Below are 20,377 nucleotides of genomic sequence, written 5' to 3'. Positions count from 1 at the left end.
CTGGCAGTCCAGTGACTCATCTCTTTTAGCTGGGATTTTCCACCATGCTTACTTAATTAATGATTCAACCTCCCCACATCGTCCTGAGGGAGAACTTTCACCAACACAACAACTATTCATCTTGGTGCTCAGATCTCATCCCTTGTGTGGCCACAGACAGTGCTGTGATTATGAGGAGCTACCCAGAGACATCAAATATGAGTTGGAGGAACAAAGCAGCTGGAAGGACTCATGTCAGAAAGCAGAGATCTGCAGTGCCTGCTCTGGATTTCTGTCCCCTGTGGATCAGGGAGGAGCAGAGGGAGATGACAGTGTGGATTTGGCTAGGAAGATGTTTTTGCACAGGAAAAAGCATGAACCAGAGATTTGTGCCTCTGGATGCTCCTTTATAAGCGGGACTGGAGAAGTTCTGTTCTTCAGACACTACTGCTTCAAGGTGCTATTCCCTTCTCTACTGATGCAGCAGAATGTGTGACAGGAAGCCTTAGCACCTCACTTTAGGGCCCAGAGTGAGCAATTTGGTGGACAGATGTAGGAGAGGCTACATGGAGCCTTCTTTTGCCAGCCCAGGTAGGAGGAGCAACTACCTGGCTTTGCAGGTTATTGTTAAGGAACTGTGACTGGAGGAGGACCCTGCAGAAGCCCACTTTCCTCTGTTCAGTATGGACAGGAAGGGTTTTCTCTAGTGCCTTCCAGCAGAGGAAGAAATAGTTCACCTTTCCAGTATCTCCTTTCCTCTCCTTGCTGCATCCTATTGAACAGAACAAGGCTGCAAGGAGTGTGAGCTGAGAGTGCCTGTCAGAGCCAGCCAGGGATCCTCCCAGTGCTGCTGGGACTAGCAGGAAGGATGGCACTGGAAGAGGTCCTGGAGGCTCAGAGGTAGGGAGGTGTGCATGCAAAACAGTCACTGCACATGACACACCCTGGCACCTTGGTGTCTGTAAGTCCTGGGAGGCAATATGTGTATTTGGTGTCTGTTGCTGACCTGAGTCCTTTCTGCTGACCAAGCACTGGTCAGCCTGCACCTTTCCCCCACAGGCTGCCTGACTCAGTGTGCCTGATTCTGAGGAGCACTGGCAGGCTTGTGTGGGGTGGAAAAAAGCAGCTGAGGCAGCACATGGATCTCAGTTTGTGATCCTTGAGGCCTCTTCTTCTAGGCTAGCCCTAACCCTGGCATGTTGCAGGGGTAGGAGTGTGTAGCTCTGAGTGTACCTGCCTGCTTTTATTCCCAGTGGGGACTTCCACTGTGGCTGACAGCAGCATAGAGGGTGTTGGGATGAGGCCTGGATGTGGCCCTGTTTTAAATTAAGGATATAAAGCCTAGCCTTTGGTGCTTTTGTGCTCTCATTATTCTAATCCCTTCAATCCCCTTGTTCATATGGGGTCAAACACTTTGTCCAGTTGGTCTGTCAGAATGATATAACACTCTGACCATGCTGTGGAGTGACAGGGATAAGCCACAAGGCTCCTCCAGAGAGCTCTAATGTCTTTTCTGAGTGGGGTTCCCAGCATATTTGGGGTTGGTCACTGGTTGTTCTCATGAACTCTGTCCTTTGCTTGGTACAGAGCAGCAAACCCCCAATTGTGCAGCCAAATCCTACTCCTACTCCTCCCTGTCCTTCTGCAGATCTCTGTAGCATTGGTACTGCTGATTGACTTAACTTCTGGCCTGGTCTTCATGGCCCTTGTATGTCTCACCTGTGTATGGAGCAGCTGGTGGGATGAATGGAGGAGTTTAAGAGCACAGGACTGGGGAGGACCTCTAGGTCATTAAGTCGGAACTTCAGCTGTCATTGCTGGCTGCGTGTCTCACAAGACAGCCCCCTCCACCAAGCAGTAGTGCTTTGGCTCTGAGGAATAAGGCAGTGCTGGGAAAGCTGTTCCTGAGTCTTCAACCCCATCCATCTTGAAACAGTCCCTAGAGCACCACTGGGTGCTCTGAGGGCACTTGAGGTCTCACCAGGGCCATGCACCCTGGCATTGGGACTGCCCTGTGTCTTTGGCCTAGCATCACGTTGGCATTTCTTGGTCTTGGCAGCTCAGAGCTGTCCTGTGAGCAGTGAGTGGGCCCCAAACCCTCTCACTGATGGCTTTCACCTCTTAGCCTGCAGTATATCTTCCTGTAGCTTGTCTCAGGGTGGTGCTGACGTTGCTCCCAGTCCTGCCGCTCTCTGTCTCATCCAGCTCTTCCTGCACTGCTTGTGTCTCCTGACACAGCACATGTCTTCAGCATTCTGACTTTTCTGGGCCAAGATCTTTAGTGAAGATAGGAGGCTGCATTATTCCATGAGGACACCTTCCTCCTTACTCTGCGTCTGAAAACTGCCCTCAGCTCTCCTTAATGCACTTTTTGCCAAATGCTGTCTTCTCTGGCTTAGCTCATACATTCTTACATGGTGCTGTAGGAAAGCCTTTACTGCAGGCCAAATGGATGAACCCAGTGGTGTTTCCCTAGGATAAACCTGGCTTCCTTCCCCAAGACTGTGTCTGATGAGTGCTGAGTCAGGGGCAGAACTTGAGGCAGGGTTTGAATGTGATGACTTCACACTTGATCACCCTATTCTTAGAAGAAGACACAGTAAGCCACAGCCTGGCCCACCACCCCTCTGCCTCTGGACGGGATCTGTCAATGCCCTCCCTGCATGCTGGCACTGAGTTTCTCAACAAGGATCCTCTGTGGATGACAGCTCTATGGAAGCAGTAGCAGGAATCAGGAGAAAGGACAGGACTCACCATTCCTGGCTTGCAAACAACCATGATAATAGTGACCCTGATAGAGTGGCTCACCGTAGCTGCCACATCTGTTTTCCACAAGGACTGAAAGAAGTCCCACAAGCCATCCTGCAGCTGCAGCAAGCAAGCTCTGCAGATGTGTGACTATTGTCACCACAGAGGTCCCCACTGTGCTGCTTGGTGTGGCGGCTGCCTCGGACACCAGCCCAGCTGAGACCCCTTTGGTTCACAGCACCTGAATGGGAGGCACTGGGTAGGGAGTTTAGAACACCCTCAGTTTCTTCACATCTGACAGGTTCTCTTCTCTCCACAGATATCAATGAGTGCTTGATGCAGGGCCTCTGCAAAGATGCCGAGTGTATGAACACCCGTGGCAGCTTCCGGTGTACCTGCAAGCCTGGAAGCATGCTAGACCCATCCCGTAGCCATTGCATCTGTAAGTGCTCCAGGGAACCCCTCACTCTGGGCAGGGACCTGAGCAGGACCCCATGGCTGAGTGGAAGCCACAGCATGCTTCACATCTCCTTTCAGGGTACCTGAGTTGGGTTGTTCATGCACTTAGGTCCCATCATGCATTATCATTCTCCATGGACATTGCATGGTCCCTGAAGAGGCTAAAGGGAATGTGCGTGTGGTGTGGCAGCAGAGGACACAGCCCCCTGGGATGAGAAAACTCCCACATGAGCTGGATGTTTTAGGGATGACACTGCTGGGGCAAAGACCCAATGGCTGATGGCCAGGGGGTGTCCTGGAGAGAAGATAGGGCAGCCCTTGAACAGGCTGGAGGCACGAGCAGAGAAAGAGCCAAGGGGGAGAGCTGAGTGTCCCCCGTTCTCTTTGGAGAGCTCGGGGCACCTCGGGCGCTGACGCGGCTGTTGTGTTTCAGCGGACAAAGCGGTGTCGATGGAGCAGGGGCTGTGCTACCGCTCGGCAGCCGGAGGCGTGTGCACCTTCCCCCTGTCGCACCGCATCACCCAGCAGATCTGCTGCTGCAGCCGCGTGGGCAAGGGCTGGGGCGAGAACTGCGAGGAGTGCCCCATGCCCGGCTCAGGTGAGATGTGCCTGCTTCAGCTTTGCTCTGGTTACACTGGGGTTTGGGTTTGCCTGAACGCAGACAGCTGCAGGACCCAGAGCTGAGCAGTGCAAATGCTGTCCTGGGAGAGGGATACAGAACCCAGGAGGCAGACCTGGATAATACTGGGAAGATGAGAAGTCCCTGATGGGAAACCACCCTGTACCAGAGGGAGAACACAACCATGTGTGTGCCTGGCTTTATTCAACAGCCCTTTTCTATCCTACATCTTTTGCTGGGAGGAAGGACAGGTGAGGATGAATTTGAGTACCTCAGCATGGGATTGGGTGGAAGGGAAAGCACAAAAGTCCTCAGGGACCAGAAAAATGTTCAGGTGTTTTAAGCACAGTATCTTGAGTGCTGTGTAGAGTGCTCAGTGCTGAGGTACTCCGGGTTTGCTTTTATCTGCTCTCTTGCTCAGCCTGGACCTTCCTGTGGCATGTCCTGTTTCTAGCAGTACTGACCATGAGAAGGGATTTCATTTTTGGGGTCTGGGAATGCCTGTACAAAATCCACACTGCTCTGTGAGCACATTCCTTCTGCTTGAAGCATCAACCCACTGCAATTGAGATGTGTTTCTTTAAGAATTTAACTCTTAGAAATTACAGAAAATTATAGGACTGGGGAAACTGGCACCCGCACTCACATACATGCCACCCATCTTCACTCCTTTATTCCACTGTCCCACTATTGTGTCTGGGTATGGTAAGCCACCCCGCACTCACATACATGCCACCCATCTTCACTCCTTTATTCCACTGTCCCATTGTATCTGGGTATGGTAAGCCATGTGATCCCTCCACCAGCCTCCAACCTCTGCTTTCTAAAGTTTTGATTTTATTTTCCTTCACAGAGGCCTTCAAGGAAATTTGCCCAGCAGGACATGGCTACACCTACTCCAGCTCTGATATCCGACTGTCAATGAGGAAAGCAGAGACAGAAGAGCTGCCCCTCAGCTTGGAAGAGCAAGGAGAGAACAGCAACTGGACTTTGGACTGGACAGTGAGGAGACAGCAACTGCAGGACAGCCTGCGTGGCAGCATCCTGGAGGCATTCCTCCACCCTGGCACCTCAGCAAGACAGGGTAGTGTGGGGTCTACTGCTTAAAGCTGCTCCATCTGGGCCCCTAGCAAGGGTGGAAAACTTCTCAGGGCCTGTCATATGCCATGGATGGACCTCTAGCTGCAAAGGGCTCCTACAGACTGTAGTGTTCCTGAGGCATGAGGCACTAGGTCTTCAAGTCTTTGGAAAGAAGGTTGAGTGTTTCAGGCTCCTGCAACTGCATCTTTGCAGTTGGTGCTGACTGGCCAGGCTGCCTCCATCAGGACCTCAGGCCTGCATGGCAAGCCTAGCACTCCAGTCCTTGGGCTTCTGTCCAGCCCAGCTGGAAGGCAGTGTGACCAACTTCTTGTGCCAGTATTTGCTGGAGCAGTTGTTCCTGGGGCACAGAGCCAGGAGTCCAGGTGTGTCAGCTTTGGGAACAAGCTCTTGCAGACAAATGTGATAGAATGGCAGTGTCTTACAGGTGGGAGATGAAGTTAGGGCAGTCAGGGTTTCAGGAGGATGCCTATCTGACTTCTCTCTACTCATGATGCACTGTTTCCTTTTCCAGGTGAAATTTCTCCTGCTGTGCAGGTGAGTAAGGTTTGTCTTGCCACAGCTCGATGCATCTGTGGTAGCTGGATGGGCTGGAAGTGGGATGTCATACAAATTACCTAAAAGAGTGGAGATTTAGATTAGATATTAGGAAGAAGGTCTTTACTGTGAGGGTGGTGAGACACTGGAACAGATTGCCCAGAGAAGCTGTGGATGCCCCAGCCCTATAAGTTTTCAAGACCAAATTGGATGGGACTCTGAGCAACCTGGTCTAGTAGAAGGTGTCCCTGCCTATGGCAGGGGGGTGGAACTAGATGATCTTTAAGGTCTCTACCAACCCAAAACATCCTATAACTCTATTCCTGCTTACACTCTTTTTCACTGTTCAACCAGGCAGGTATGGGAGTTGTGGCTCCAGCCCTGTCTACACTGCATCTGACAGGGACTGAAGCTCTAGAAGAGAGGGATTATCCATTATGAACTCAGCCCTAAGGAGCAAAAGGGTGAATTACAGCAAGGATCTATCCCACTATAAAAGGACATCAAGGAGGATTTTGGTTTGAAATTCTGGTCTCTGCTGCATTTTTATTCAAGTTTGCTCTGCTTTCACCAGTTTCAGTTAATATCAGCTGTACTTACACAGCTGAGGTGTGGGCACTCACTGTCAGACTGGCCTGGCTGTAGGGCTGATGGGCAGCAGGATAAGAGGAACTGCTGTAGTCAGCTTTAGGCGTGCCTCTCTCATGGAACCCAGTGTCCTGCTCAAGCCCAGCTCACAGCCAGCTCTTTCTGTGTTGAGGTGGGTGTCGCAGAAACATCACTGGAGCAGTCAGGGCAGGAGTCTCCAGTACTGGCTGTGTGAATTCTCCGTGTTGGATGGAAGCAGCCTGGGGACTGATTTTCTGCTAGGCTCTCCTAGGGCTGTGTGAATTTATTTGAGTCTCACTTGAAAAAAGTGTGCCTCTTGATCCATGCTGTCGGTAGAGGTTTGGCCATATCTCTCCTGAGCACATCTCTCTGTGCCCTCTTGCTATATCAGCTCATCCCTCAGACATATACAGCACCTCTGAGGGAAGGGACAGCACTGCCACTGTCACTGCTTTATAAACATGAAGTAACTTGGGTCAAGTACATGTGAGAAATCTCAAGACAGGGCAGAAATTGGAACCAAAGCCTCCAAATGTGAAGTCTGGAACTTATATTGTTCTGTCACCTGTTTTCTTTATCCATTGTGGAAAGCTCCATGGAGCAGGGACTTGGGACACAGGTTGTGCTCCAGCATTTCCTTTGGCAGCCATAGGTTTGCCAGGAGGGGATGCTGAGAGCGAGCTTCTAGCACAAAACACCCTTCTGGTAATGGAGCACTCTTGATGCAGACCAAAGCAGCAGCAGTCCTCAGATCTCCAGAGCTGCTGGTGACAGTGGCAATATTTGCCGTGCCTGCATGACCTTCCTGGCCACCTTGAGGAGGTGCCTGCCTGGTAGCAGTGCCCTGCTCTCACCTGCACAGTGTGCTGCCACAGTCCCTCTGTGGGTGGCCCATGGGGCATGGCCTGAAGCTGTGTTTTGCTCAGGATAATGTGCTCAGGACAGAGTGGCCCTGCCAGATGCACCCAACTGGGGCAGCTTCTCCTCCTAGGATGGTGACCTTGGGGAGAAAGAGGAGCCAGGAGGTGGGTGGGAAAATGTCACAGGGGTGCTGCATCCCAGTTCCATGCACAAGTATCCTATGTTTCTGTCCCCAGGGAACTGCTGATGCCACTGCAGAGCCTGCCATACACAGAGGTGAGTGCCAGGCTGGTGGGAGGGCAAGCCACGTGTGGGGAAGAGAACGGGTCAGTGAGGAAAGTGGGGAGACTGGGAGCTCAGGGCTTGCCCCAAGGGTCACCCTTCTCTGCATGGCAGCCCCCGGTGCTAGGCAGGATGGGCTCCTGGCTGGGCTGGCTGTGGGCAGCACCCATCACACTGGGTGGCTGACGTGGGGCTATTGGAGTGTGGAGAGGTGATGAATATCCAGCAAGGTGAAGGAGGCTGTGTTAAATAATAAGACAATAGAGTTGCAACCACCCTGCAGCCTCTTCCTATGTTCTCTTTTGGTGCTGTGGTTGCCAGGACAGCCAGCACAGGTAAATCTTGGGTGGTCATCTCTGCCTGGGATCAGGTAGCTTGACTTACCTGTCTTCTCCTTCCACAGCAGAGGAAGAGGAGTTCTGGCATGGTCCTCGCCAGCCTGGCCCCACTGCCACCTGGGATGCTGCTGCTCCAACACAGGTGCCAGCAGGTGGGTGTGTGTCCACCCATCATGAGGATTTCCTGCCTCTCTTTGCCTGGTACTACAGTGAAATTATGTCCCGATGCTGCTGCTCCAACACAGGTGCCAGCAGGTGGGTGTGTGTCCACCCATCAAGAGGATTTTCCTTGCCCGGTACTACAGTGAAATTATGTCCTAAGTTCTGCCCAGGGGCTCTCCCCCTTAACCAGCCTGTTTATCTGCCCACATGTCTCCTTTGATTTCCCAAAGAAAAGTCCCTGACCTTCCACTCTTGTCCCAGCCTGGGCCCAGCTGCTGCCAGCCAGGGAAACCCGGCCAGCCGCGGGGAGTCACAGGAGCGAAGCTCGATGGGGAACAAAGCGTTTGTATCCCCGAGTCCCTCCCCGCCCGCAGCCCCCTTGCAGCGGCTGCCGGGCCAGGGGAACCACGGCCGGCTCCGGTGGCTGCGGCCCTGCCGCGGCGGAGCTGACTCATCGGGAGGGGGGAGAGCCGCGGAGGCATGTGGCTGCGGGGCGGCTTGTTTACTGCGCCGGAAACAAGGGTACTGTTGTTCCAGGCTTGCTCAAGTGCCTGGGAGTGTGGTCCCTGCCCTGCGCCGGGGGCTGGAGCACCTTGGGGAGCAGGCCTGGCGGAGGCACCTTGCTGAGGAATGCGTCTTCCTCAATAGCCCTTTGTTTGGGGTTGGGCTGCCCCCTCCCTCCCCGGCTGGCTGTATGCCCAGGGGTGTGTGGTGCCTCGCTGCCCCTTCACTCTGCCTGTGCTCGGCTTAGCAGCGTGGTGCGAGGCGGGGGGCCCTGCTGTCACCCCAAAAGGAACGCCATCAGGTGTCAGGTGTCTGGCTCTGCTGCCAGGTCTAGTTTAAGGCATAGGGCTGCAGTGCAGGTGAGCAATATTCGGCACTGGGGCATGCCAGCTCAGGCCGCAGGAGCCCCAGGAGGTGGCAGGGTCTGCTGTGCCCTCCCTGCTGTCCCGTGGGTGCAGGCTCTCTGAAGGAGAGGAGCAGGCTCAGCATCACTCTCCAAGAAGGGAAAAAGCAGCCTTCTGGTATGGTGCTGGGGACACAAAGCAGACATTAGATTCCATGCACCCTTTTGGTGCTGCTCCCAACCCTGTGCTCTCTCTTTGCAGCGGTCAGTGGCTGTGCCTCCTCACCCCTTTCCTGTGGAGCTGGTGCTTGTGTTCTGACCCCAGAGGGATATAGCTGCTTGTGCCACCCTGGTTACACCTTGGACCCCAGCCGCCTCCGCTGCATTGGTAGGTTGGCAATTGATGGTTTGACTGCTCTGCCTTCTGGGCCTCAACAGCCCATTCAGTGCTTCTGGACATTGGGGGAAGGTCTTGTGGCAGCTCTGCTGAGGCCCTGCCCACTGCTGCAAGGTGGCATGGCAGGGGGCTGCGTGCAGAAGGTGGTGACTGCTGGTCTTCCTTCCCTGCCTGGTCGCAGATGAAGATGAGTGTCTGAAAGACCCTTGTGCTGGAAAAGGTCGCTGCATCAATAGTGTGGGCTCCTATTTCTGCCTCTGCTACTCTGGGTACACCCTGGCTGTGTCGGTGGGCAAGCAAAGCTGTGAGGGTAAGTAGTGTTCACTTGACACAGAGCTGCCTCCAGGGCATCTCTCCAAGGCCTGTTTGTTCTCTCAGCCTCACACTCTCTCATGAATGTGCACACACACATGCACACCTGCATATCCTCCCTTCCCACAGGCCTGCCATAGACAGCTTGATCCATGGCAATCACTCTCCTGCTTGCTCAGGGATAGGATCTTGCCCATGATGATCCAGGCAGGAGTCTGTGATGCCAGCCCTGATCACTGCTTCATGGCTAGGAGGATGCTTGGGCAGGTGGAGGATAGAGGAGAGCCCCAGCACAGATCCCTTGGGTGGAGCCAGCTGCAGGGGGAGCAGGTCCTCCTCCCCCACCCAGCCTTCCTGATGCTGGTGGGGGAAGACTCAGGACTGTCTCCCTGTGTGTTGCCAGACCGAGATGAGTGTGAGCAGCCTTCTATCTGCCGAGGACAGCAGTGCATCAACACACCTGGCTCCTACCACTGCCAGTGCAAGGAGGGCTTTGCCATGGGCCTCAGAGGACAGTGTGAAGGTAAAGCTTGCTGTTCCCAGCACCCCCTGCCTCTCCAACCTACTCTATACATGGCTGAACACTTCCTTTTCTCATCAGTCTGTGTCTCCTCCTGTATGGGAGGTAGAACACCCCCACATTTGTCTGCCCTGTGCTCTCCCCAAGGACTGCCTGTCCTCTCCTTTGGCTGCAGGAGGAACAGGCTTTCCTGGGCAGAGGGAATGGACTTCTCCCAGGATTCTCCCATCTCTCCATGGAGTTCCCCAATGACCAGCCTATTCCAGCTTCCCATTGTGGAAGGACGTGGCTATATATTTTCATGCCACCTTGGTTTTGTCACAAAATTGTCATGCTGGCAGGTGGACTGCAGGGAGAGTAGGCAGGAGAGACTCAGGCCACCATCCCCACTGCATCCCATTCACATGGCAAGACCTGGGCCCTTCAAAGCTTTCACCCTTGTCAATGTATGTTGTGCTTGATCAAAGACTCCCCTTTCTCAGTAGCTCACCTCCATCACAGAGTGGAGGCTATTTTAGGAGGCAGTACAGGAAACAGGGCATGCACAGAATGCTGCTTCCCCACACACAGCCTCCAGAAAGCACTTGCCTTAAGGACAACTGAGCTGGAGGTTGCATCCTGATCATAGTTATGAAACGCCCTGATGAGACGGCCCTGCACAGATGTTCTCTGATCCCTTTCTCTGCCCATGCACATTCCTGGCTTTGGCAACACCCTGCAGCAGTGAGTTTTGCTGCTGACTTATGTCAGCCCTCAGATGTGGGTGTAGGATCCTGAGGGATAGGTGGGGCCGTAAGAGTTTTGTCTAAGCCCCAGCAAACTCATCTCAACTCCTATTGGGTATCGCTGTGCCCTGGAGGAAAACTCTGAGGATGCAGCTGGAGAGGACACACTGGAGACTGCTGCACTGTTTACCTTTGGGAGCCTGAAAGAACTGTGTTTCTTGGCAGATGTCAACGAGTGCGTGGATCCCAGCTCTTGTCCCAGTGGGAGATGTGTCAATACACCAGGATCCTACAAGTGTGTCAGCTGTGGGGCTGGCTACCGGCCCAGGAATGGAAGATGTATTGGTGAGAAATTTGGGCTGCCTCTGGGCAGCACCCTTGCTCCCCACAGCAGTGCTCCCTGTAAGCCTCAAAAGGAGCAGGGGCACAGGCAGCATCCTTCTCCTGCAGTCAGCCAGCCTGTTTGGCCAGGGCATATTGCACTCGTAGCTTGTGTGGAGGGACTGCCCTGAGCACCTGCCATGCCATGTTGCCTTCTGCTGTATCACACAGATGTGGATGAGTGTCTCATGGAGGGGACTTGCGCTCATGGACAATGTGTCAACCTGGAAGGCTCCTTCCGCTGTTCCTGCTACCGGGGCTACGAGGTGGCACCTGATGGGAAGAGCTGCCAAGGTACTAAAGAGCCATGTGTCCAGACACTCTGAAGTGTCACACACTCAGTCCAGAGGGTTCCCTAGGCTCTCCCTAAGCACTTGGCTCTGCCTGAGTCCTGGCCACCATGCTGGCTAGTTCCCCCAGCACACGTGTCCCTGGTCATGCTTGCTCTGCATTTTTTCCTCTTACCCCCACTCTCCCTCATGTGTTTATGCAGACATCGATGAATGCACAGCCCGGGCTCCCTGTCCCTCCGGACTCTGCCTCAATACTGAGGGCTCCTACTCCTGCATGTCTTGTGACACCGGCTATGCTGTCTCCAGAGATGGCAGCATGTGTGAAGGTATCCCTTCCCCTGGAACAGAGGAGGGGGTGCTGGAGGAAATGAGGGAAGAGACGTTGCCATAGCTGGGTTACTGGTGGGACATGAGGGCTTTTTTAGTCTCAGGATCCTTTTCCAGCTCTTTAGCTTCCTGTTCAGCAGAGAGCATGGAAGGCTGTGAGCAGATGTCACTTGCAGGAAGGTGATTTTGCTCACACAGGAGAGGGATGGGGACTCCTGGACCAATGATGATCTAGAAGATGCTGACAAAGGCCGGAGGAGTACAGGAGGCCTGTAAACATAGGCAGAGTTGTGTGTCTTTTAGTTCAGAACTGTGTGCATATATATCAAATGTAGGTCTTCAACAGAAGGAGAAACCTTGGGTCCACAGCCCATGGAGAGACTGTGAGCACCCAGGTTTCATAATTTTTCCCCAGCCCCTAATATAACTTGGATATGTTTAAAAGGGAAGGCTTAGAACAAGGTCTCTGCTGTGCCAGATATGCTGGCAGAGACTTAACAGCAGCACTGATTTGTGTTGGTTGCAGTGCTGAGACATGCGAGTGCTCAGTCCCAGCTTTACAGCTCAACTGCCCCAGCACAAGCAGAAAAACTCCATCTCTGATGGCTGACTGTGGGGGATATCCTGGGCTTGAGATGGCTTGATGCAAATTCTCTGTTTGGAGCAAGGGAAGGGAAAGGGCAGAGCTGGCAAAGATATTTGTTTAAAGAATGGCCACGTGCTGAGAATTTATCTCTGGAGCACTGCAGAGCCCTGCAGCCTGCACGTAGCTGGCAAATGTAAGATCTTGCCTTTGATGTGACTCTCAGAAGGATCCCCCTGTATGCGGGCCTCCAGGAGGGGAGGAGAGGGAAGTTTTCCTCCCTTTAATTCTCCTCTGTTTTGATGTTTGAGAAAGTCAGTGTAAAATGAACTTATTTTGCATTTGATTTTCGGCTGTGATGGAAGAGCTGTGGTTTGATGCCTAACATCTGCCCTCCCCATTTCCCAAGACTCCACATGAGCTGCCTCATCTCAGCCACCTTGCCCCAGCCATTTCATGAGGGCATCTTATCAGGGTTTGATATTGTTTGGGTCACACTGACCTGATGGCAGGATGGTATGTTCCTCCCTGCCTTGGCTGGTGGCCTTGTCTGTGGATTTAGGTTTCATATTTGAAACATGATAAGGATTTTGTGATAGTTTTTTTGTAAATAAACTAGATTTTGATTCCTCTCCAGAAGGACTCGATAATACTGCTTCTTGCAAGCCTTTGAGGCTGAAAAGCTGGGAATCCTGCCCTGAGGTGGTAGGGAGCGATGCTCTTTGTGCCTGTGGCATACTCAGTGCTCTGCAAAAAGGAAAGTGTTCCTCCCTACCTTCGGAGCTGCCAGTCTCACAGCTTTACCTCCTGTCACTGAAGTGTTCTCCTGTGCTTGCCCCTTCCTCAAGGGCTGCAGGCAGTCTGCTGACATCTTGCAGCCCTCTGTGCGAGGGAAGGTATCCCTCTCTCCTCTGCTGTGAGCAAAATCCTCAGAGTGCCAGCAGATTCTGGCCAAGGTCTGGAAGAGCTGGGTGAGAGAGGGTTTGTGGAGAGCTCTGCAGCTGGGTAAGAGTTGTTGTTGGCCCCTGGACAGCTCTTCCACGAGAAGGACATTGTAGACAAGTCTGGCAAGTGAGAAAGCAGAGCCTCGGAAGGTACAGCTGGTGCTGCGTTGCTCTGGTGTTTACTCTTGTGCAGTTGGCTGAAGAGAGGATTTGTCAACAACTATGACTCTGCATTGGATTCTTGGTGGTTGTTGTATGCAGAGCAGAGTTCTGCTGGAGACAGACACTGGGGTTAACAGTATCCCTGTGCTCACAGAATCACTGAATGCCTAAGGCTGGAGGGGACCTCTGGAGTTCATCTCATCAACACACAGCTCAAGCAGAGCCACCAACAGTTCTTTCCAGAACTACATCCATATAGTTTTTTGGTATCTCCAAGAAGGGAGACTCCACAATGTCTTTAGGCAACCTAGGCCAGTGCTCTGCCACTGTCACAGAAAGAGTGTTCAGGCAGGACCTGCTGTTTGTGCTCTTTGCCTTTGGTCCTGTCACTGGGCACCACTGACTTGGTATTGGGGTAGTGTTTTACTGGTCCCTATGATGGAAGGGAGTGAAGAGTCTGGGCTGAATCTGCACACTCCAGTAACAGAGTCTCTACTCTCTTCTCACTGTGATGGGATGGTCTGGGAGGACAGCTCAAACCCACTTTGCAGGCCAACAGCTGGGTGATGCTTCTGTGGATGGGGATCTTCTCCAGTGGTGGCAAGAGCTGGGGCCTCACTCTGTGCTGTGCCCTTCCTCTTGTCAGATCTGGATGAGTGTGAGGACCCTGCTGTCCAGTGCCTGGGGGGAGAGTGCAGAAACACACCGGGCTCCTATGAGTGCCGCTGCCAGACTGGCTTTGAGCTCATCAATGGCACCGTATGTGAAGGTATGAACCCCATTCATGCAGCCCTCTGGGTCCAGGACATACTGGATCCCCCTTCTTTCTCAGCAGGGAGGATGCTGGTGCCAAGGCAAGTGATGCCACCATGCATGGCACATCCATAAGGCTGTAGTCAAACTCAGGCTCACCATGGACAGGGAAGATCTCTGTTTCCACGATGAGAAAACAAAGGGCCGGGAGCCCTTTGAGGGTTGCCTGTAAGAGACTGGGAACAGGGAATCCCTGTGGCTTTGGTGAAGGATGTACCCCAGGGCTGGGTGCACGGTCCTGACTCTGCTCTCTCTGCAGATGTGAATGAGTGCCTGAACAGTGAGATCTGTAGTCCCAATGGCGAATGTCTCAACAGTCAAGGATCCTACTTCTGCATTTGTGCTCCTGGCTTCTCAAATGTGGCTGGCGGAGTCAGCTGCCAAGGTGAATTGAAGGGTGGCAGGAACATAACCTTAGGTCCTGTCCTCTGCTTCCTGCCCTGCTGTGAGATCCAGGTTTATATTTTTGTCTTGATTTCACAGACGTGGATGAATGTGCAGACAAGTCCCTGTGCTCACAAGGCCAGTGTCTGAACACAGAAGGCTCCTACAGATGTCTGTGTGAAAATGGATTCAAACATTCCCAGGACACTGATGATTGCGTGGGTGAGAGATCATTGCTGGGGAGATCAGCCTCCCAGAATTTGAGGAGATGAATTAAGCCAGCGCAGGGGGGAGGGCAGTTCTGCTCCCAGCACTCAAAGTTGCTGGTGACTTCTAAGGAGGACTAGCACTGATTCAAGGCCTCTGGCCAGCTGAGGTGGACCCAGGTGCTGCATTGAACAAACAGGGTCCCCTTCTGACCATGCTCATCCCCTTGCTCTCCGCCCTGCAGACGTGGATGAGTGTAAAGAGTACGGGGATGCCATCTGCGGCACATGGCGGTGCCAGAACAGCCTGGGCTCCTACCGCTGTATCATGGGCTGCCAGCCTGGCTTCCACTGGACCCCCTTGGGTGACTGCATTGGTGAGTACAGCCCTGGGTCTCCCTGTCCCTCACCCTGGCAGGAACAGGCTGGTTGTGGGACATCTCTGCCAGAGGCACAGGGGAGAAGGAGGAGGAGGAGGAAATGTGTGGCTGGTGGAGAGGCAGATAATGCTGAGAATTTGTTTTCTTGGCTGCGCTGCCTGCTTGCGTCTAGACTTCTCTCTTCCTGGCATCTGGAACAGACACTGCATTGTGCTGCTTTCCGCTTGGGGAGGGTCCTGGGCAGGTTACAGCCATTCCAGGCTTGGGGCTGGACCTCAGTTCCCTGTAAGCTGTGCTTGCTGGGGCCACTGCCAGTCACCTGCCTGGCAGGCCTGGGTGAGTGGAAAGGCTGCTGGTACCAGAGCATGCTAGGCTAGCGGGTCTGGATTTGAAGCCCAGGCTCCAGCAAAGAGGAAAGAGCAAAGAGGTTTTTGCAGTTTTTGAGGCTCCCCCCAGCTCAGGGAAAATTGCAGTAGGGAGGAACTGCTGCCAGCCACTGGGCGCTGGGCCGAACTAAGACTCAGCCTCAGCATGTGGAGCTGCTCCTGGCCTTGGGAACCATGGGCTGTGGACACATAGCTGTTCTAACTACTCCAGGAAAACTTCCATGCAGCAGCTGGAGCTTGTAGGCTCTGTGTCGCTTTACACCTCTGAAGGAAACTGCTACCCTGCCACCCCTGCCAGTCACCTCCCATGCTTCCCATCAATTTCCCATTCCCGCCCTGCCCCTATTGCTCTATTCACATGGCTTCTTTGTGGCTCTCAGAGCTGCAGGAAGCTTCTCTTAACATGCACACTCATAGGTGAGTAACTGGAGCAGCCAGACCCAGTCCCTCACATCGAGGGAGTGCCTGTCCCAGTCCCAGATCTTGGGGTCAGAGCCAAAGGGCCTAAGTAGGGATGTCCATTGGGAGAAGTGGGGACTAGGATGATTCTTGTTTTGGGCTTTGCTGCAGACATTGATGAATGTGCCAATGAGACGCTGTGCGGGAGCCACGGCTTCTGCGAGAACTCGGATGGCTCCTTCCGCTGCCTCTGTGACCGTGGCTATGAGAGCTCACCTTCTGGGCACTACTGCATCGGTGAGTCTGCCAGGATCACTGCCAGTCAGTAAAGGAGAGCCATGGGCAGGTGCCAGGCTGGCATCCCTGTTGTGTCATGGCTCCCAGACCACAGACAGGGACTGCTCTCACACATTGAGAATCACACACATAGACAGGGCTGCTCATGGAGTCAAAACCCCTTCCCTTATCACAGCAGGTCTTTGGGATTGCAAAGGACCAGGCTCTGAAAAACTGAGTGTTTAACAGTGAACATGGAGCCCTTTTCTGTCCAGGTGGAAAGGAGGTCCTTGGGGATGGAGGCACTGAAGGTGCTAGAAAGGCACTTTAATGGGTGCCTGTACAGAACAGGCAGGGTATATTATAAGGAAGAAAATGTTCATTGTGAAGATAGGCAGGCAGTGGAGCAGTTGCCTGTGATGTTTGTTCAGTTGCCATCCTTGGACATTTTAAAGACCCAACAAGAAAAAGCTCTGAGCAGCCTGGTGGGATCCTGTAACTGAGTAGGGAGTTGAACTGGAGTCCTCCAAACCTAGATGATTCTGTGACCCAGCAACTCGCTGGATTTTGGCAAACTGGATTCAGGCTCTGGATCCACTAAGAGCAGGGCATGAGGCTTCTACCAGACTTGTGTTGAGCCACAGTGTGAACACAGTTCTCAGCTTGTCCCTAGCAGCTTTCGTCTCCCTGCTGCAGGGTAGCTTCATGCTGCAGACCATGCACAGGCTGCCCGTGCAGAGGCAGGGCTCCTGCTGCCCACTGCTGCTTTTTGCTTTGCAGATGTGAATGAGTGTGAGCTGATGGTCGCCGTGTGCGGAACTGCACTTTGTGAGAATGTGGAGGGATCCTTCCTGTGCCTCTGCCCCAGTGACCACGAGGAGTATGACACAGAGGCAGGGCAGTGCAAGCCCCGAGCTGCCATGGGTGAGTAGGCAACTGCAGCAGAGCATGGGTGGCAGCTAGAGCAGGAGCATGGTAGCCATGGCTGGGGTGAGATAAAGATGAGGGGCTGACAGGGCTGTACAAGCCTCCACAGATAATGGGCAAGTTTTAGTCTGGGGAGAGCTCAGAAGCCTGAAAGTGAGGACCTGGCAAGGCCACACTGCTGGTGAAGGGTGTGCTCTGGGACCTCCTAGGTATGGGATGCTGAGTTGGGGTGCCAAGGACCCCATCCCGTCCCTGCTCTGCTGTCTTTTAGAGGGCTCCGACACACATGCAGCCCACCTCTCTGACAGCGCAGAGCGCAAGCAGTGTTACTACCACATCAGTGACGTGCGCCTGTGTGACAGCGTCCTGGCCAAGAACATCACCAAGGAGGAGTGCTGCTGTACGGTGGGGGCAGCCTGGGGTGACAACTGTGAGACTTACCCCTGCCCCATCCCAGGCACAGGTAGGACTGTGGCCCCACCACACCAGGCGGGGCCAGTGCTCTGCCTGCCAGCTCCACCTTGATTGCACTAACGAGCCGCTTCTTTTCTTTCTTGGCATCTCTATCTTGGTCAGTGGAGTACCAAGAGATCTGCCCCCTTGGGAAGGGCTATATTCCCCAGGAAGATCTGCTCTCAGGAAAAGTCTCTTTCACAGGTACTAGCACCATTTTCTTTCATTTCTTCCAGGGGGAAGAGGGAGAACACTATGTAAAACATGAAAATGCATTGACAAAACTATCTCCCCAGGCCTGTTGTGGGGGATGCTAACATCCTGCTGCTGTTTTCCCCACTCCAGAGAAATCCCAGACTGCCAGTATTGTTGAGCTGGAAGTGCCCCTGCCTCCAGTCATGCCTCGTTGCTGGCAGTGATTCTTTCTTGGTGCAAGTCTCTCATTATGAACCAGGGATGGGGACCATTTAGACACAGCTCTTCCAGTTACTGATCAGATCTCCCAGTGCTTGCTTAGTCTTTGGCACTTTACCTCCATGGGGGTTGTGTGCTTAAGATACACATGAATTTCCTATTTGTGAGTGTCCTGCTCACACCATCCCTCCTCCTGCTTCGCCTGGGGGTGCTTCTCCCTCTGCTTCCAAGCATGGGGCCTGTGGGAGAGGTGGGGGGCTCACTCAGGGACCTGTCAGTGATCCAGGCAAGGTGCTGTGACAGCTTTCTGCAGGTATAGCACCCAGCACACCTTGCTTCCTGAGACACTTGCCCTCCCTCCATCCCTCTTTCAGACATGGACGAGTGTGAGATATTTGGCTCCGAGTTCTGCCGCAATGGACAGTGTTTGAACACGGTGCCGGGCTACAAGTGCTACTGCCGTACAGGATACTTCTATGACTCCAGCAGGCTTGAGTGTGTTGGTAAGATGGCCTCAAAGAGCAGTGGGCACCCCACTGCACATGGGGGAACAGCTGTGCTGCTATATCCAGACTTGTCCCTGCTGGGCCAGGTCTAGGTAACAGGCTTCCTGGGACCCTTCTGGGGAACAAGAGGGGAGGGCCTGAGGGCAATGAGGTCCCTGTTTGGGCAGGGGAAAGGGTCACATTGCTCATATCTGCCAGCCTGAACATCGCCCTGTCCTTGTGTGTGGGCAGATCAGGATGAGTGTCAGAATGAAGTGTACTGCATCAATGGCGAGTGTCTGAACACAGAAGGCTCCTACCACTGCTTCTGCAGCCTCCCTCTTGTGCTGGATGCCACTGGCAACCGGTGTGTGAATTTCTCCAGCAGGGCAGGTGAGCCTGATCCCCCACTGCAGCACACCTTTGCCCCACACATCCTGCCCCATGGCTGGGTCCTCCAAGAGGGAGCAGTGGGTGGGGACTTGGTGTCTGGCTGAGGTGTGTCAGCACCAGCACAGGGTGCAGCCAGGGCAGGGAGGGGGCAGGAGGTGGGGCACATGGTCATCTCTCTTGGGACAAGATGGACAGTCACTCTTCTGGATGATTTCCTTGGCATCCTTTGCATGTGTCACTGACAGATGCCTCGGAGGAGTACGAAATCCACCTGGATGTCTGCTGGCAGACCGTTGCTGACTACATCTGCCAAGACCTGCTGCATGGCCAGCAGACCACGTACACTGAGTGCTGCTGCCGGCTCGGCGAAGCCTGGGGCCAGAACTGTGCACTTTGTCCCCACAGGTCCTCTGGTAAGTTGGGTGGCATGGGCAAGCATCTCCCAGCAGAGGTGGGAATGGGCTGGGCTGCCACTTGTCATGTCATGCAGGTCTGCTGCATAAGATCTCTGCACTGCTGGAGCCAGCCAAAGGAGTGGGTAACCCAACACACTTCTCCAGGGCTGAGCTGCAGCAGTGGGTAGAATGTACCTGAAACTGGTTTGCAGCAAGCCCAAGGTACTTGAGGGGAGAGTTGCCCTGTGCATCCCACTGCTTCTGCACACGTTAGGAGGTAGTGGTAGCCAGGGATGGGAGCACCCTGGGAATTGGGGTTCTTGCTGCTCAAGAACCTGCTGGCCCCAGACAGGAGCTAGTCTTGACAATCAACAAACTACAGAACTGCAGCTCTGGAGGGCACTGAATGCAGGCCTGGTTCAGCTGACCAGTGTGGATGCACACCCTCTGGCCATATAGTGGACCCTGAGCCAGGCTGGACTGACCTTTCCTTTTTGCTCACCACCTGCAGCTGATTTTGCTTTCCTGTGTAATGGGGCCAGCGAAGACAGTGAGAGAGGGGTTGAGCTCCGAGAAAGACCTAGGTATGAGTACGGACCGGGCTTGGAAGACCCCCACTATGGCCTTCCCAGCCCCTACTACAACTACCTGGAGTCTGAGTACGGAAACCCCGAGGCCGGTTTCCCTCGGAGGGAACCCAGCAGTGAGTTCCGTGGCAGCCCTCTCCACCACGGCCCAGCACGGTCTCCACCGCGCTACCTGCCCGGCCAAACTGGTGAGTACTGGAGACCCAGAGAAGTGCCTCCCCACCCAGACTGTGTCCATGGGGACTGCCTCGTAGTCTCACCGTGCCCGGGCTGCTCCAGGCTTGGAGCGAGCTCTGTTCCTGGCTGTTCTGAGTCAGTCCTGAGTCAGTCCTGGTCAGTCACCGTCCTACTGCGTGCCCGATATTCCCTTTGTGACTGGGCTGAGGCTCACCCTGCTCTGACCCCACCTTGCCGCCCTGCAGGTCTCTACGAGGGCTTCGAGGGGCTGCAGGCGGAGGAGTGCGGGATCCTGAACGGCTGCGAGAACGGGCGCTGCGTGCGCGTCCCGGAGGGATACACCTGCGACTGCTTCGACGGCTTCCAGCTGGACATGGCCCGCATGGCCTGCGTGGGTGAGTGAGGCCCCGCGTGCCCTGGCCGCGGCTGCTCCCTGCCGGTGCCGGCCGGGACGGCAGCAGGAGCACGCCCGCTCCTCCCATCCCTTCCCATTCGGCTGGGAGGGCGCTCGTGGGAGTT

The 20,377-nt window shown here is 54.2% G+C and overlaps 1 protein-coding gene across 4 annotated transcripts in view; it reads left to right on the top strand.

Annotated features, from left to right (window-relative positions):
* Positions 1-20,377, top strand: part of LTBP2 (latent transforming growth factor beta binding protein 2) — a 71,459-nt gene that overhangs the window by 47,224 nt on the left and 3,858 nt on the right. The window contains exons 10-35 of one of the 4 annotated variants that reach the window (XM_039705365.1): positions 3,047-3,169; positions 3,620-3,784; positions 4,659-4,889; positions 5,418-5,440; positions 7,147-7,186; positions 7,596-7,651; positions 7,755-7,785; positions 8,802-8,927; positions 9,118-9,246; positions 9,652-9,771; positions 10,719-10,838; positions 11,046-11,168; positions 11,368-11,493; positions 13,830-13,952; positions 14,256-14,381; positions 14,480-14,602; positions 14,832-14,963; positions 15,923-16,048; positions 16,808-16,951; positions 17,226-17,417; positions 17,531-17,611; positions 18,196-18,324; positions 18,559-18,699; positions 18,945-19,112; positions 19,606-19,869; positions 20,104-20,253. In XM_039705365.1, the coding sequence (XP_039561299.1) occupies positions 3,047-3,169; positions 3,620-3,784; positions 4,659-4,889; positions 5,418-5,440; positions 7,147-7,186; positions 7,596-7,651; positions 7,755-7,785; positions 8,802-8,927; positions 9,118-9,246; positions 9,652-9,771; positions 10,719-10,838; positions 11,046-11,168; positions 11,368-11,493; positions 13,830-13,952; positions 14,256-14,381; positions 14,480-14,602; positions 14,832-14,963; positions 15,923-16,048; positions 16,808-16,951; positions 17,226-17,417; positions 17,531-17,611; positions 18,196-18,324; positions 18,559-18,699; positions 18,945-19,112; positions 19,606-19,869; positions 20,104-20,253 (3,312 nt within the window). Of the gene's footprint in view, positions 1-3,046; positions 3,170-3,619; positions 3,785-4,658; positions 4,890-5,417; positions 5,441-7,146; positions 7,187-7,595; positions 7,683-7,754; positions 7,786-8,801; positions 8,928-9,117; positions 9,247-9,651; positions 9,772-10,718; positions 10,839-11,045; positions 11,169-11,367; positions 11,494-13,829; positions 13,953-14,255; positions 14,382-14,479; positions 14,603-14,831; positions 14,964-15,922; positions 16,049-16,807; positions 16,952-17,225; positions 17,418-17,530; positions 17,612-18,195; positions 18,325-18,558; positions 18,700-18,944; positions 19,113-19,605; positions 19,870-20,103; positions 20,254-20,377 lie in introns of all 4 variants that reach the window. The other 3 variants (XM_039705366.1, XM_039705367.1, XM_039705364.1) reach the window with 3 other exon arrangements.

This window comes from Passer montanus, unplaced genomic scaffold, assembly GCF_014805655.1.
Source record: "Passer montanus isolate IOZ18808 unplaced genomic scaffold, ASM1480565v1 scaffold18, whole genome shotgun sequence".
NCBI lineage: Eukaryota > Metazoa > Chordata > Aves > Passeriformes > Passeridae > Passer > Passer montanus.
Note: the sequence above shows the minus strand (reverse complement) of the source record. Positions and strands in the feature narration are given on the sequence as shown.